General features: G+C 38.6%; 2 protein-coding genes across 2 annotated transcripts in view; both read left to right on the forward strand.

Annotated features, from left to right (window-relative positions):
* The window catches only part of LOC128703084 (kinesin-like protein KIF19), a 295,621-nt gene extending 284,080 nt beyond the window's left edge, over window positions 1–11,541 (forward strand). The window contains exon 19 of the mRNA XM_070103638.1: window positions 11,200–11,541. Within this exon, the coding sequence (XP_069959739.1) occupies window positions 11,200–11,536 (337 nt within the window). The 3' untranslated portion in view covers window positions 11,537–11,541. The remainder of the gene's footprint in view (window positions 1–11,199) is intronic.
* Window positions 11,542–12,319: 778 nt separating this feature from the next.
* The window catches only part of LOC128703019 (uncharacterized), an 87,642-nt gene continuing 82,801 nt past the window's right edge, over window positions 12,320–17,160 (forward strand). Inside the window, exon 1 of the mRNA XM_070103640.1 lies at window positions 12,320–12,606. Within this exon, the coding sequence (XP_069959741.1) occupies window positions 12,320–12,606 (287 nt within the window). The remainder of the gene's footprint in view (window positions 12,607–17,160) is intronic.

A 17,160-nucleotide genomic window follows, 5' to 3' on the forward strand; every position in this document is an offset into this window, starting at 1 on the left:
TAACCCCAGAAAAGGACTTGCTACCTCAAGTCCTAATGGAAGGGGATTCCCCTTCTAAACAGTAAGAAGATAATGCTCTCCCCTCCTCCCATCCCATCAATCATCACCAGATCTTCAATAAAAGTAAGTGTCATGTAATTGTGCATGCCTTTTTCAGTTTGTGTGTATTAAAATTAACATTTCATGTGGTAAAAAAAAAATTTTTTCATACTTTTGGGCGTCTTGCACGGATTAATTTTATTTCCATTATTTCTTATGGGGAAAATTCATTCGCATAACGATTATTTCGCATAACGATGAGCCCTCTTGCACGGATTAAAATCGTTAACCGGGGGTCCACTGTACAGCATATGTGCCGAGAAGTAGCTTATATACCGTTGGCAGGAGAGGTGCAGCAGACGTAGGTGGTGTCACATTTGTTCAATGTGGAAGTAGGTCGTGCCCAAGGGTTAGGTATGGACTGATGAAGCCACTGTGTGGCGAAACGTTTCCTCAATAAAGATACCCAAGAGTTGCACATGTGTCTAATTTATCAACATGTCGGTTCTCTGAACCATTCATCTACAAGTATTATCTAATCTGCTTCCTATTTCCATCATTTCATTAAATCTGCTGACTTCTCTTAGTGCAACTCCTGGCTCGTTACTTTGTCCCTCAGTACATGATACACCCCTGGCAGTATTGCATTTGATATTGTATGTTAAGTTTCAGCTCCATAAAGGCTGTGATGTCTGGCACTTAATGATACCAACTGCATTAGTGTACCAGATTCTGATCATTCTTTTTCTTAATAAGTTCTGGTTACTTGTAATATTTGGTTTGTCCTTGCTCAGGTGGTGTGGCGTGAGGTTTTGAGGTTTTTTCTCTCTAGTGGAGGATAATCTACAGGGTTGAGTCTCTCTCTGTCTTTTTATTCTTTAAATATAGTTTACATCGGTAAATAAAGTATCAAGGAAACTATAAGTTTCTTGCTGGTAATCTTTTTTTGGAGGAGAACATAAATATCAGAAAAATTTTGATATTTTTGATGTTGGTATTTCCTCAAGGATTTTACAAACATTAACTAGCAGCTGGAATGAAAAATATTTTGATCATTATGTCGCCTATAAGTCCTGTTTGTATTTAAAAAGTATTTCTCCTTCAATCAATACACAGTGGAACCTCTACTTGTGAGCATGTCCATGTGCGAGTTTTTCCAAATACGAGCAGTCGATGGGTCGATTTTTTGCTTCCATCGGCGAGCAAAATTTCCACAAGCAAGCAGACCTCAAGGCAGGTTCCTTGACACTGGTGAGGGGCTCTTGCTCTTGATCTTGGGAATTGTATCTCGTTTATTGGACTATCTTATTGAAACTTGGGCAATGTATGATGGAAAAATGCTTCTTAACGTTCACCAAAAATGAAAGAATTCTAAGCATAAATAATGGAGTTCACTTTTCGGCAATTAGCCACCCCTTAGCGGTAATTTTGAATGGTTTTTATGGTTGTATTCTCGTTTTTTTGGTCTCATTTGACAGAAGGGAAGATATATTACAGAAATAGATATGATTTTAATTGCTTTCACAACAAAAAGTACCTTGAAATAAAGCTCAACCTAGGAGAAATGGTCCATCCATTGCTTGGCTGTTTCAAAGTAAACAAATGACATCACTGTCCATTTGAGCAGACTTAGATTAATTCTTAACATTAAATCCTTACAGATTATGGTATTAAGGCTAAGTGACTACATCAAAATTTGTAAGTTTAGCAATGTGAATGCTTTTGTTTTGACACCTTGTATTGTGCCAAAATAAAAGCATTCACATTGCTAAACTCACAAATTATGATGTAGTCACTTTGCCTTAATACCATAATCTGTAAGGATTTAATGTTAAGAATTAATCTAAGTCTGCTCGAAATGCCTAGCCATGCTAGGTATCCTAGTGGCTCCCTCTGTAATTAGTATTTTATAACATGTAAACCACAAAATACCCAAAACCTGTAAACCCCACATTGTAACCATTATAGAGAATAAACTTGAATTGAATTGAATTGAATATGCAGTCGTGAATGGGTTGACATTATTTATACAATTATTGCAATAAGGAATAACAGTAAATCTTACATTTTTTGTGTGAATAAAAATTACAAATTATTTATATAATAATAATAATATGTATGATATTAATACATATAATAATAATAGTATAATACAATAATAATAATATTATAATGTATAATAATAATACATATATAATAATAATGTACTACATATAACAATTATAATAGACGGGTTCAAAAGGCCGTCACTAGATGGCAGTGTTTACCACAACAAAGAGGGAGCGGTTGTAGCTGCCTCCACCTGTTTCATAATGGCATATTTTATTCATTCTAGAGTATATATCGTGTTTCTATGTTATTTTTATTGTATTTTTATGTCACATTAGATGAACTGTGATATATAAATAAGCCATGTAGATGATATTAGCGAAATTATTCATGAAGTATTTTGCCCGGTCTCCAGACAAACTCTCGTCCATCGCCGACACTGCCCATACCACTACGTGAATGACATATTTTATTCATTCTAGAGTACACATCATGTTTCTATGTTATTTATATTGTTTGTTATGTCATATTAGATGAATTGTGATAGATAAATAAGCCGTATAGATGATATTAGCTAAATTATTCATGAAGTATTTTGCCTGGTCTCCAGACAAACTCATCCACCGCCGACACTGCCCATACCACCACATGAATGAGATATTTTATTCATTTTAGAGTATATATCAGGTTCGTATGTTATTTATATTGTTTATTATGTCATATTAGATGAAGTGAGATAGATAAATAGGCCGTAGAGTTGATATTAGCGAAATTATTGAAGTACAGAATTCCACTGGAACGGATTAATTGCATTTCAGTTAATTTAAATGAGGAAAATTGACTCTGCAAACGAGCAAATCCAGTTGCGAGCAAGGTCATGGAATGGATTAAACTCGCAAGTAGAGGTTCCACTGTATGTACGTATACAGTAATACCTCGGGATATGAACTTAGTTCATTCCAGAAGGCTGTTTGAGTGCCGATACCGAATGAATTTGTTACCATAAGGAATAATGTAAATTAGATTAATCCATTTCAAACCCCCAAAAATACACTTACAAAAGCACTTAACATAAATACACTCACATAACTGTTCGAGTTTTGAGCTATTCGTATCCCGAGGTACCACTGTGTGTGTGTGTGTGTGTGTGTGTGTGTGTGTGTATGTACAAAGTTTTTTTTTGTGCAGAACATAAAACACATGCATGACAACATTCTTTGTTTATTCATTTAAATTGCCATGAATCTGTTGAACTTTAACAAATTTAAAATGCTGAATTAATGATGTAGTTAAATTGGCTTTATTATTTCCTGTATTTATGTATTATGAGACATGTCTGGTAGAAGCAAGAGCTGAAAAATTTGTTAGTAAATCATGTTGGGAAAAGAATCTATCAGACAGACAGCCTTTGTGTAGCCTTGATAGTTAAGGATGAACAGGTGTTGTATGACCCATAGGGTGCCATACAACACTTGGGGAATGGGAAGTAATCAGTGTTTGATCCAAGGAAAAGGAACCTTAATTTCTTGTATCAAGAGCCCTTCAGCAACATCATAACACTCTTAGTGTTAGTAACCTTGAGAAAAGTATAGCAGCACAGTATACTTAGGTGTTGTATTTTTTGTTTTGATTTTTTAAATGTATATATAGTCGAACCTCTGCTTACGAGTTTAATCCGTTCTGTAACCTAGCTCGTAACCCAATCTGCTCGTATGCCGAGTCGATTTTCCTCATTTAAATTAATTGAAATGCCGTTAATCTCTTCCAGTGGAATTCCTGCTCTCAGGAGGCAGGACAAAATGCTTCAATATAAAACTAATATCAACTGTATGGCTTATTAATCTATGACAATTCATCTAATATTACCTGGAGTTTACCTGGAGAGAGTTCCGGGGGTCAACGCCCCCGTGGCCCAGTCTGTGACCAGGCCTCCTGGCGGATCAGAGCCTGATCAACCAGGCTGTTACTGCTGGCTGCACACAATCCAACGTACGAGCCACAGCCCCGGCTGGTCAGGTACCGACTTTAGGTGCTTGTCCAGTGCCTGCTTGAAGATAGCCAGTTGTCTATTGGTAATCCCCCTTATGTATGCTGGGAGGAATATGACATAATAAACAATATAAATAACGTAGAAACCTGATATATACTCTAGAATGAATAAAATATTTCATTATGTGACAAGATGTGGCGGCCATTCCCGCTCCCACTCTGAAAATATCTTCCCATGCTTCCCCTTCTGAGGTGTTATTATAAGAGAAAACTGAGTGTGTTCGTTATTATAGTACAGTAGACCGTCATTTAGCATGAGTTTATTTGGCACAATTTGGACATTGCACAATTGAAGAATTGCGGCACAGTTTTATGTAACAGGTCATATAATTAATTTATCACAGTTCAGTTTGTGGGAAGAAAAAAAAAATCTCTTTTGCTCAAGCGGCCGCCTTGTGGAGCAGCTGGGGAGCCCTCCCGCCATCCCCTGCTCCTCCCTGACACCATCCCAGCGTTCGTAATTCATGTGTGTCCAGTCTTTCTCTGCTGCGAGGCAGCTGCCAAGCAGTCATGACACCCAGTAGCCATACCAGTGTTACTGAAAGTGGCATGAAGAGGTATAGTTAACAAAGAAACAAAGATTTTAGACGAGATAACCTGTAGCCGTAATGAAATGTTACTTTGTACATAGAAAAAGAAGTAAACAGGAGTTTGTGTGACTGACTGAACTGACTTACTGAATGACTTGACTGACTCGCTGACTTACTGACTTGGCTGACTTACTGACTTGACTGACTTACTAAGTGGCCCGGTGGCCCGGTGGCCTGGTGGCTAAAGCTCCCGCTTCACACACGGAGGGCCCGGGTTCGATTCCCAGCAGGTGGAAACATTTCGACATGTTTCCTTACACCTGTTGTCCTGTTCACCTAGCAGCAAATAGGTACCTGGGTGTTAGTCGACTGGTGTGGGTCGCATTCTGGGGGACAAGATTAAGGACCCCAATGGAAATAAGTTACAGTCCTCAATGATGCACTGACTTTCTTGGGTTATCCTGGGTGGCTAACCCTCCGGGGTTAAAAATCCGAACGAAATCTTATCTTATCTCTTATCTTAAGTGACTTGACTAACTTACTGAATGATTTGATTGACTGAATGAATAACTTAAAGTTAGACACTCCAGTACGACCATCGACTGCAGTATCAGAACCTCTTTATCATCCACCTCAGCCCAGTAGGGCCACAACATAACTCTCCACTCTCTTCACAATCATCCACAAACACCAGCACCCACAATTTAAAGTAAGAAATACCATTATTTCTGTTACATTTGTAGTCTTAAGCAGTAAAAACAACATACATCACAACAGTGAACTACAACTACATATTCACTTTTATTTTTGTAAGATGTGCATGCCTAAGAACAAATTGTTTGGCTTTTGGGGGGGGGGCTCCCAGGAACGTAACCCTGTTTTACCCATAAGTTCTTCAGTTCACCTGACACGATATTTACCTAACACGGCATTTTCAGGAACGTATCTACCATGCTAAATAACGGTCTACTGCACATTATTATAGTATTATATATTATTATTATACATATTATATTATTATTACAGTGGACCCTCGGTTTTCGAGCTTAATCTGTTCCAGAAGGTTGCTCTAAATCCGAAATGCTCGAAAACCAAATTAATATTTCCCATAAGAAATAATGTAAATTCAATTAATCCGTTCAACACCCAAAAATATTCACAAAAAATTAATTTTTTAGAGAGTAACTATACTTTTACATATACAAAACAATTATAAATAAATATAAATAGTATAAACATTACATACCTGTATTGAAGACTCTTGTTGAAATATGGAAGACAGGGAGGATTTATTGCTTGGAAGGGGAATCCCCCTCGCGTTTCTCACTTTCTTTACCGAAGGGCTGGCACTCTGAACTTTCTTTGGCCCCATGGTGACTTATTTCACAGTCAGTCAATGAACAAGCACCAAAATGAATGGATGAACACGTAGAGTATTCCTTACTCAATAAGAGACAGATGCAGACTGAGTGTGATACATGTGAAGAAGTGGTGTTGCTGATGGGGTGGATGTGTCTCAAACACTCGATTTTCGAGCAGATGCTCAAAATCCGGGACGAAATTTCGCTGAAAGAGAGTGCTCTAAATCCGAATTACTTGATTTCCAGAACGCGCGAAAACCGAGGGTCCACTGTATATGTATTATTATATTATTATTATAATGAAGAGTTAAACCCGTAGGATTATACAGCGCCTGAGGAGGGGGAGGGGATAGAAGGTAATCAGGATTAATTTAGGGAACTGGAGCACAGATACAATTCCCTAGATAAAGAGCCCTTCACCAGCTTCAAGGAACCTCCCTTGAGGGGGAAGCTCGCAACCTGAATTTTGGCTCGTATCCAGGAGCAAAAAATCAACTGAGCAACGGCTCGTATCCTGAAAAACTCACATGGTGGGGCACTCGTAAGCAGAGGTTCTACTGTATTTGAAAACTAAGAAAAATATTATAAAACATGATTTTAGTGCATATTTTGACATTACATAGTAGTTGGAGGCAGTTTTTGACATGCTTCATATATTAGCTGAAAAACTGTCAGAAAATGTCTCCAGCTTCTCTGCAATGTTGAAATATGCAATAAAATAAAGTTCTATCACATTTGTCTTAGATTTCAAATATATTACATATTTTTTAAAAAAATCAAAGCTTTAGGAGGCACAGAGCCTGTACTGTGAAGGAGGGGTGAGGATGTTACTGTTTGTAGGGTACACTACTGGCAAGATGATGATTGAATGAATAATGGTAAATGCATTTCCTCGTTTTGGGTCACCCTACCTTAGTGGGAGATGGCTGGTGTTTACACAAAAATTGTAAACTATAATACATTCAAATATTTCTATTACAATACATTTTATAAGTCAAAAATTTCATCTTCATATCATGGTCAGAGAACTAACAACAGTTAGTTTAAGACTAAACTTACCTTATTCGAGACAGATAGTTCGATAGATTGTTTACAAAATAACATGCTCAAATACCAAACAGTATTCAGATAAAAATAGGTGTTCGCTTCAGCACTAACTTATTGTGATCATCATCTTATATTTAGTGTAGTTCATAGATTACAATTAAGAATAAGAACCAATTTGACTTCAGTATTAATACTACATTGCTGAGATACTTTTACTAAGTTTAAAAGGTTAGTCATCAAAAGTGATTAAACACAAACTTATTTTATGCAACCCATCCTCACACAAAATAATGTGCGTTCTGATTCTAACGTAGCTTGGGTTTATTAAGACCATGCACTGCCAGGAGTGCCTCACTTTTTTTTTTTTTAAATTTGCCTGTGTGTAATTAAATATGCCTTTTCATACATTTGTCACCTAGCCTGTCATAAAATAAAATTACGTATGTTGGGAAAGTTCAGAAATCAAATCTGAAAATAAGATAAGAAAAATGACGCTGGGTTGTATAACATTTCTCCAGCGATAAGACAATTATAATTTATTTTAATACTAAATATAAACTCCTTGTGCTTCCATCTCTGCATGTCGATGTTTCTTGCTTTATCTCTTATTTGGTTCTAAATAAATTTTTTTGCTTTGCTTTCGATGTCAATAAATAATGAAAGGAATATGCAAAATAATTTTCATGTAGATGGATACACTTTTTTTTTTTTTTAACTGCTTGTTGATGTTTCCACTACTAGTTGTTAGTGTTCTGGGGCCTGGCTTCTCTGTTCTAATGTCAGCACTGAAGGTATTCACCAAGTGTATGGTTCCACCAGTCTTTGTTCTCAATTTAATATCCTTAATTAGATTAACTTAATCATTAGTTTTTCTGATGTGCAGTAATATTGACAACACTGGAGAGTGCAGTCATAATGTTTGTAAGAGTTGCATTGAAGACTGACAGTTAATAAAGAATTTAAGGGATAGCAGATGTTGGGGAGTGAGACTTCCAGTGACCATTTGTCAGATCTTAATATCTTGAGAGGATGTAAGATGTTTGTATGTCTTCTATTTGCACAGTTGGCTCTTAAGAGACATGAAGATATGATACAGGTCAGTAGTGGTAATAATTATGGATGGAGTAGTGAGAGCAATAGAGAAGTGAATATATTTGTACAATTAGATTTAGATTAACTTTAATTAGAGAGTTATATGTTGTTAACCCTTTGACTGTCGAAAGGCCCAATCCTGAAGTGTCTCCTGGTGTCGCAAAATATTCGAAAAAAAAAAATATTTTTTCTTATGAAAATGTTAAGATTATTTTTCTGATTGTTTTAGTCCCCAAAATTTTTTTTTTCCCATCAGTACTTACCCAGATATAGAGGCATGAAGTTTGCAGAAAATGAGCCGCGTATGGCAACAGCGGCGACTGCCGCTCACCCGGTAAACTTTAGTTTACTTGTATTTGAAGGTTTGTTGTTTTTTTCACTATTTTATTTTTTCACATAACTTATGTGGCCTGTGAGACCAAAGTAAGGTGCAATGTATATATATATACACTCGTTGTATACAACACAATAAGCACACAAACATAATTATCAATATATTGTTTACAAAACTTGTTTACAAAAACAAACAATACAAAACATTTTTTATTACTATTGTTCTATAATATATATACCAATATACAGTCACTGAACATACTCCTAGAAGTTCTGCAGCCTGTGGAACTCTGTGAAACATGGTGTCATACACAGTGGTGTTTTACACTCCTCACACATAAAACATGGTGTCATACACAGTGGTGTTTTACACTCCTCACACATAAAACATGGTGTCATACACAGTGGTGTTTTACACTCCTCACACATAAAACATGGTGTCATACACAATGGTGTTTTACACTCCTCACACATAAAACATGGTGTCATACACAGTGGTGTTTTACACTCCTCACACATAAAACATGGTGTCATACACAGTGGTGTTTTACACTCCTCACACATAAAACATGGTGTCATACACAATGGTGTTTTACACTCCTCATACACAAAATCAGTGTGTGCATTTTTGTGGAAGTTTTTTTTATGTGCAAAGACAAAACACCTCCTCTGAGCAGTTTTCTTCAAAGTATTAGCAGGCAGTTGTGTTATGTAGTTATCCTAGGTAAATGGTCGTGTGTCATCATTCCTTCCTTCCTAATTTCCTTCATTCCTTTCCTACCTGGAGGGCATTCCACCTCTCTTCCTACATTCCTTCATCTGTCCTTCCTTACGTTTTTCCTTTCTTTCATCTAGTCCTTCCTTCATTCCTGCCTTCCCTTCTTGCTTCTGGTTTCTATAATATATATACACATATATAGTCACTAGATACTTTCATAAAACTGCTATTATCACCATTCAGCAAGCTTGTCTTGTGTGCGAGTGTGTGGCTTATAATTGTTTTGAGTCAGGAGTTGGCAGCTGTCAAAATGACATATTGTCTCATTACTCACTCCCCCTCCCGCCTGTCAAAACAATGGGGTCCGATGCTGCTTCCCCCTCCATTCTATCTAATTATCTTTCTCCCTCATTCTATCTCTTTCAATCTGTCTGTCTATCTCTGTCTCACAGGTACACATAAATACAAGTATACATAGTGTAAATTACCTAGGATAACCCAAAAAATCCAGACAAACTGCTATACTCTGCTTGAAGATGTGAGTAAACGTGATGATGACAGTCTTGTGGCTCTCTCTGAGACAGAGCTAGACGGATAGACAGGGAGCTTGGCAGACAGACAAATGTTTGTTCGTCGTCGTCTTCTCCTCCTCCTCCTCCTCCCACTTCTCCTTCTCCTTCTCTTCCTTCTTCTCCTTCTCCTCCACCTTCTTCTCCTTCTCCTCCTCCTCCTTCTTCTCCTCCTCCTTCTTCTCCTTCTCCTCCTCCTTCTTCTCCTTCTCCTCCTCCTCCTGGCTCTTGACAGATGGACAGCTGCCCCCCTCCCTCCACCCTCGTTTACGCTCATCAAAGGTCAGCTCTTATTAGATGTTATCTCCCCTTATCTTGTCACTGTCATGGGGTGAACTGTTTTCATGCCTCAAGGGAATATATTATTACATATTATTATTAGGTATTATTATTATTATTATTCTTCCTCCTCCTCTTCTTCTTCTTCCTCCTTCTCCCTCCTTCCTCCTCCTCCTCCCTCCTCCTCCTCCCTCCTTCCACCTCCTCCCTCCTTCTTCCTCCTCCCTCCTTCTTCCTCCTTCCTTCCTCTTCCTCCTTCCTTCCTCCTCCTCTTCTTCCTCCTCCTCTTCTTCTTCCTCCTCCTCCTCTTCTTCCACCTACTCCTCGAAATCATGAAATTGATCTTCAATGACACTTCCATCTGTGTTAGAGCATCACTTGGGAAGAGAAGAGTCCCAGATTTGCTGGGGAGTCACATATTTCTTACCGCTAGACATGCTGAAAAAGGATGACTGAAATGGTATTCCCACAATGCACCACTGGCTCCCCGATTTTTTTTTTATATGGTGCACACTGACCATGGAGACCCATTCTCTCACATGTGGGCCTACCAGCTTTCTCCTGCTTGATTTGAAGCCGCTAGAATTTATGAGTATAGATACGTCAAACACGGTATCTCCTATGATGTATAGGACCGCGACAGTCAAAGGGTTAAAATGATGCAACTATTTCAACGTTTTATTTGGAAATATTTTATTATAATATAATATAAATATTTTATTAGTATAATCTTAGGTTTTTAGCTGTGAAATGTCAATACTGTGATCAGTAGCTCTAGTATTTAACCCACAGTTTCTTTACATTTAGTTATTTTGAAAGTTTTTATAAAAACAAATGTGATTGTAAAATAATTTGAACAGGATAAAACTAATTTACCAATATGCACGAGTGCTTTGTTCTGTTCTTGAAGTTGCTTGATTATTTTCTTAACGTAAATAACCCTATTAAAAAAATTCAAATAATCTCCAATGATGTTGAAAGTTATAAATAAGGCTGGTGGAGACTTAAAATGGGGAGGCCAGGTTCTTGATGCCCCTTATCAGTTCCTTCCTGGGTGTCCCTGAGCACTCCCAATGATGCACCACAAAGGATAAGGTGCTGAGGATAGCCATCACTCCTTGTCTCCCTGGCAGCTCTGCAAGCTCAGGCCATGATAGCTTGCCTCCACTTGCTGGCAGTCACTCCAGTAGTGTGACGGGGCCCAGCCACCGCAACCCGCCAGCCACTGGGTCTCACTCTACTAGCAGCCACCACCGCGTCAGCCACTCTACTAGTCGTCGCCCCTCTGACCCATCTACATCTTCAGGCTCGCACACCACTAACACTCATTTTGGTTCCAAGTCCCATAAAAATCCCGGCCAGCTGCCCACAAAGCCAGGATCACGTCATGCCCAGCCTTCTAACTCACATGTGCCATCTTCTAAGAGTGCTACTGATCACTTTCCCCCTATTGCTGCCACACGCTGGTGACAGATGCTTTATACTGTAAATACTGGGGCACTCACAAACCTCGCAGGTGTGACACACGGCTTGTGCAGTAAATCTGTAGCCAGCCATAAGCTAGCCCAGTATGATGTAGAACTGGTACTGTGCAGACTCGGACATACTTGTGTTAGCCTAATTCTACACGCCATGTCATTTCACCTCCACTCTTGTGTGACAATGGGATGGAGGCATTGCATCCTTTAACATGATAGGGATTTAAGAAAAAAAAACAGATTTGCTATTCACTAAAGTTTAATAACCAGAATATAGTATATACCAGTAGTAAAGTACCTTTGCCTTGAAACACAAGTCACATATATACTGGACTGCAGGAATCATGGTCATGTACTGAAAAAGACAATGTCACGTGCACAATAACATACATCGTGTGATTTAGTGTGGTAGATAGTGAACATTATCACTATTTTTTTTTGTATTATCGTAGTAGAGCATCTTCTCGCCTTTTATATGATGCATGAAAATTGCCTGGCATTCCATTTTATTCACTAGACGTTACAAATGCACTTCGGCTAAGTTACCATTAGAAGGTGATCTCCAGCCAGGAATGACTATGTAAAACACTGTCTTGAGGTATTATAGTACTCATGAGCTGTGGCACATGCACAATCTAGGAACTGCACAGTTATTTTAGTTGGTCATGTGCCGTTTTAAGTGACTTAAATTATGGCTGCTCGCTAAGCTATGTAATAAAGAGTTCAGTTTACAATTACACCACTCCTTGAGGTCGTGAAATCCCTGGAGTAGCATATGGTTGTTGGCATTGCCCGATGCATACTGTTTGGCCTCTGTAGTGTGTCACGTTGTCTGACCTCCCTATACCCCTTGACTTTGGATGGCACTCCTCGGGCGAGTGCCTCATCTTATCCTGGGTGCTTGTGTGGCAGTTCGGCATCGTCTTCTGCTCCCGGTACATCACCTGGATCACGCGTACCTTCCTTACCACCCATCAGAGGTGCTACTGCCTCTTCCACCCCAGACACACAATCACATGACATGCGTCATGGCCTCAGGAACACCAACAGCATCATAGCCCGGTGAGTTATATTTATTATTAATATTTACCTTCTTGCTTCCTTTGTACCTTCTCCACTATACAGAAGGAGCTTGTGTTACACCTTAACTCTTTCAGGGTCTGTCCCGTAGATCTACGGCTTTATGTTCAGGGTCCAAACCGTAGATCTACGCCATGAGCTCAGCTCACTCTGATAAACTGTGAGTGGTAAATTTGGGCCTAGATATGAGAGAATACATCTATGTGGTATGTGTGCACGACATACAAATCCTGCAGCACACTGTGTGTAATGAGAAAAAAACTGAGACCGTGATTTTCGATTAAAACAGCAACTTTGCAGTGTTTTTTCGTATGTTTTTTATAGATGTATTTGCGATTTCTTGGTCTCATTTGATATAATGGAAGATATATTACAGAAATAGAGATGATTGTGATTGGTTTTAACATTGGAAATGGCTTGAAACTGAACTCAAAGTAGCGTTAATGTTAAATTTTTGCCGATGTTCAAGAGTAAACAAACAACCTCACGTCTAATACACGCCAGCTGGTGGGTCTAATATACATTCACAAATGTGGTGATGATATTTATACAATAATTACAATATTGCATAACAGTAAATCTTCTATTTTTTTGGTGTGAATAAAAATTCATTATGTGAATAAAAAATCAAAATAGAATTTATTTGTAAAGCCTCAAAACATAACTAATGAACAGAGGAAATGTTAGTTTAGTGCCAGGAATACCTACATTGTTTATTCTGGACCCTATTTTGAAATTGGAATATTTTGAACTTTGTGTTAAATTGGCCAAATTACCAATTTCCGATCACTTTATTTTGTAGTTGAAACAGTTGACTTGGCGATTTCTTGTGCTCAGTCGATAGAATAGAAGTAATACTAGTGAAATATCTAAGAATTTGGTCGAGTGGAATAAAGTAATTGGCCTAAAATGGGAGTCAAAGTCGGCAAAATCGCCGATTCGTAAATATCGCTGACACATCAAAATTCGTGAGAGCATAATTTTGTCAATTTTCCATCAAAGTTCGTACTTTTTGTTGTATTACCTTCACAAAAAGATTCTCTACCATTTCATAAGAAAAAATAAAATTTTTTTTTTTTGGAAAATTCTTGGACGCTGGGGCACCACTTCAGATTTTGGCCTTGGACCCTGAAAGAGTTAAAGGATAAATGTTATCACAGTTTAACAGAGATGGAGATTGGCCTGCTATTTGGGCTGCTAGTCTTTGTCGAGGGGGTGCCTTGATGCCATTGAAGGGCTCGTGATCCAAAAAATTGGAGCTACCCTCCCATTGCTTTCATCAAATCTGATTGCTCTGCATATCTGTATGATCATTACTGGTTTAGTACTTCTCATTAACAATAATAATTTCATAGGTAGTAGGTTGGTAGACAGCAACCACCCAGGGAAGTACTACCGTCCTGCCAGATGACTGTGAAACAGAAACCTGTAACTGTTTTGCATGATGGTAGGATTGCTGGTTTCTTTTTCTGTCTCATAAACACGCTAAATAACAGGGATATCTTGCTACTCCTACTTACACTTTGGTCACACTTCACAGACACGCACATGCATATATATATATATACATACATCTAGGTTTTTCTCCTTTTTCTAAATAGCTCTTGTTCTTCTTTATTTCTTCTATTGTCCATGGGGAAGTAGAAAAGAATCTTTCCTCCGTAAGCCATGCGTGTCGTATGAGGCGACTAAAATGCCGGGAGCAATGGGCTAGTAACCCCTTCTCCTGTAGACATTTACTAAAAAAGAGAAGAAGAAAAACTTTATAAAACTGGGATGCTTAAATGTGCGTGGATGTAGTGCGGATGACAAGAAACAGATGATTGCTGATGTTATGAATGAAAAGAAGTTGGATGTCCTGGCCCTAAGCAAAACAAAGCTGAAGGGGGTAGGGGAGTTTCAGTGGGGGGAAATAAATGGGATTAAATCTGGAGTATCTGAGAGAGTTAGAGCAAAGGAAGGGGTAGCAGTAATGTTGAATGATCAGTTATGGAAGGAGAAAAGAGAATATGAATGTGTAACTTCAAGAATTATGTGGATTAAAGTAAAGGTTGGATGCGAGAAGTGGGTCATAATAAGCGTGTATGCACCTGGAGAAGAGAGGAATGCAGAGGAGAGAGAGAGATTTTGGGAGATGTTAAGTGAATGTATAGGAGCCTTTGAACCAAGTGAGAGAGTAATTGTGGTAGGGGACATGAATGCTAAAGTAGGAGAAACTTTTAGAGAGGGTGTGGTAGGTAAGTTTGGGGTGCCAGGTGTAAATGATAATGGGAGCCCTTTGATTGAACTTTGTATAGAAAGGGGTTTAGTTATAGGTAATACATATTTTAAGAAAAAGAGGATAAATAAGTATACAAGATATGATGTAGGGCGAAATGACAGTAGTTTGTTGGATTATGTATTGGTAGATAAAAGACTGTTGAGTAGACTTCAGGATGTACATGTTTATAGAGGGGCCACAGATATATCAGATCACTTTCTAGTTGTAGCTACACTGAGAGTAAAAGGTAGATGGGATACAAGGAGAATAGAAGCATCAGGGAAGAGAGAGGTGAAGGTTTATAAACTAAAAGAGGAGGCAGTTAGGGTAAGATATAAACAGCTATTGGAGGATAGATGGGTTAATGAGAGCATAGGCAATGGGGTCGAAGAGGTATGGGGTAGGTTTAAAAATGTAGTGTTAGAGTGTTCAGCAGAAGTTTGTGGTTACAGGAAAGTGGGTGCGGGCGGGAAGAGGAGCGATTGGTGGAATGATGATGTAAAGAGAGTAGTAAGGGAGAAAAAGTTAGCATATGAGAAGTTTTTACAAAGTAGAAGTGATGCAAGGAGGGAAGAGTATATGGAGAAAAAGAGAGAGGTTAAGAGAGTGGTGAAGCAATGTAAAAAGAGAGCAAATGAGAGAGTGGGTGAGATGTTATCAACAAATTTTGTTGAAAATAAGAAAAAGTTTTGGAGTGAGATTAACAAGTTAAGAAAGCCTAGAGAACAAATGGATTTCTCAGTTAAAAATAGGAGAGGAGAGTTATTAAATGGAGAGTTAGAGGTATTGGGAAGATGGAGGGAATATTTTCAGGAATTGTTAAATGTTGATGAAGAGAGGGAAGCTGTGATTTCGTGTATAGGACAAGGAGGAATAACATCTTGTAGGAGTGAGGAAGAGCCAGTTGTGAGTCTGGGGAAAGTTCGTGAGGCAGTAGGTAAAATGAAAGGGGGTAAGGCAGCCGGGATTGATAGGATAAAGATAGAAATGTTAAAAGCAGGTGGGGATATAGTTTTGGAGTGGTTGGTGCAATTATTTAATAAATGTATGGAAGAGGGTAAGGTACCTAGGGATTGGCAGAGAGCATGCATAGTTCCTTTGTATAAAGGCAAAGGGGATAAAAGAGAGTGCAAAAATTATAGGGGGATAAGTCTGCTGAGTATACCTGGTAAAGTGTATGGTAGAGTTATTATTGAAAGAATTAAGAGTAAGACGGAGAATAGGATAGCAGATGAACGAGGAGGCTTTAGGAAAGGTAGGGTGTGTGTGGACCAGGTGTTTACAGTGAAACATATAAGTGAACAGTATTTAGATAAGGCTAAAGAGGTTTTTGTGGCATTTATGGATTTGGAAAAGGCGTATGACAGGGTGGATAGGGGGGCAATGTGGCAGACGTTGCAAGTGTATGGTGTAGGAGGTAGGTTACTGAAAGCAGTGAAGAGTTTTTATGAGGATAGTGAGGCTCAAGTTAGAGTATGTAGGAAAGAGGGAAATTATTTCCCAGTAAAAGTAGGCCTTAGACAAGGATGTGTGATGTCACCGTGGTTGTTTAATATATTTATAGATGGGGTTGTAAGAGAAGTAAATGCGAGGGTCTTGGCAAGAGGCGTGGAGTTAAAAGATAAAGAATCACACACAAAGTGGGAGTTGTCACAGCTGCTCTTTGCTGATGACACTGTGCTCTTGGGAGATTCTGAAGAGAAGTTGCAGAGATTGGTGGATGAATTTGGTAGGGTGTGCAAAAGAAGAAAATTAAAGGTGAATACAGGAAAGAATAAGGTTATGAGGATAAAAAGATTAGGTGATGAAAGATTGAATATCAGATTGGAGGGAGAGAGTATGGAGGAGGTGAATGTATTCAGATATTTGGGAGTGGACGTGTCAGCGGATGGGTCTATGAAAGATGAGGTGAATCATAGAATTGATGAGGGGAAAAGAGTGAGTGGTGCACTTAGGAGTCTGTGGAGACAAAGAACTTTGTCCTTGGAGGCAAAGAGGGGAATGTATGAGAGTATAGTTTTACCAACCCTCTTATATGGGTGTGAAGCATGGGTGATGAATGTTGCAGCGAGGAGAAGGCTGGAGGCAGTGGAGATGTCATGTCTGAGGGCAATGTGTGGTGTGAATATAATGCAGAGAATTCGTAGTTTGGAAGTTAGGAGGAGGTGCGGGATTAAAAAAACTGTTGTCCAGAGGGCTGAGGAAGGGTTGTTGAGGTGGTTCGGACATGTAGAGAGAATGGAGCGAAACAGAATGACTTCAAGAGTGTATAAGTC

Source organism: Cherax quadricarinatus, chromosome 86 (assembly GCF_038502225.1).
Source record: "Cherax quadricarinatus isolate ZL_2023a chromosome 86, ASM3850222v1, whole genome shotgun sequence".
In the NCBI taxonomy this organism is placed as follows: domain Eukaryota; kingdom Metazoa; phylum Arthropoda; class Malacostraca; order Decapoda; family Parastacidae; genus Cherax; species Cherax quadricarinatus.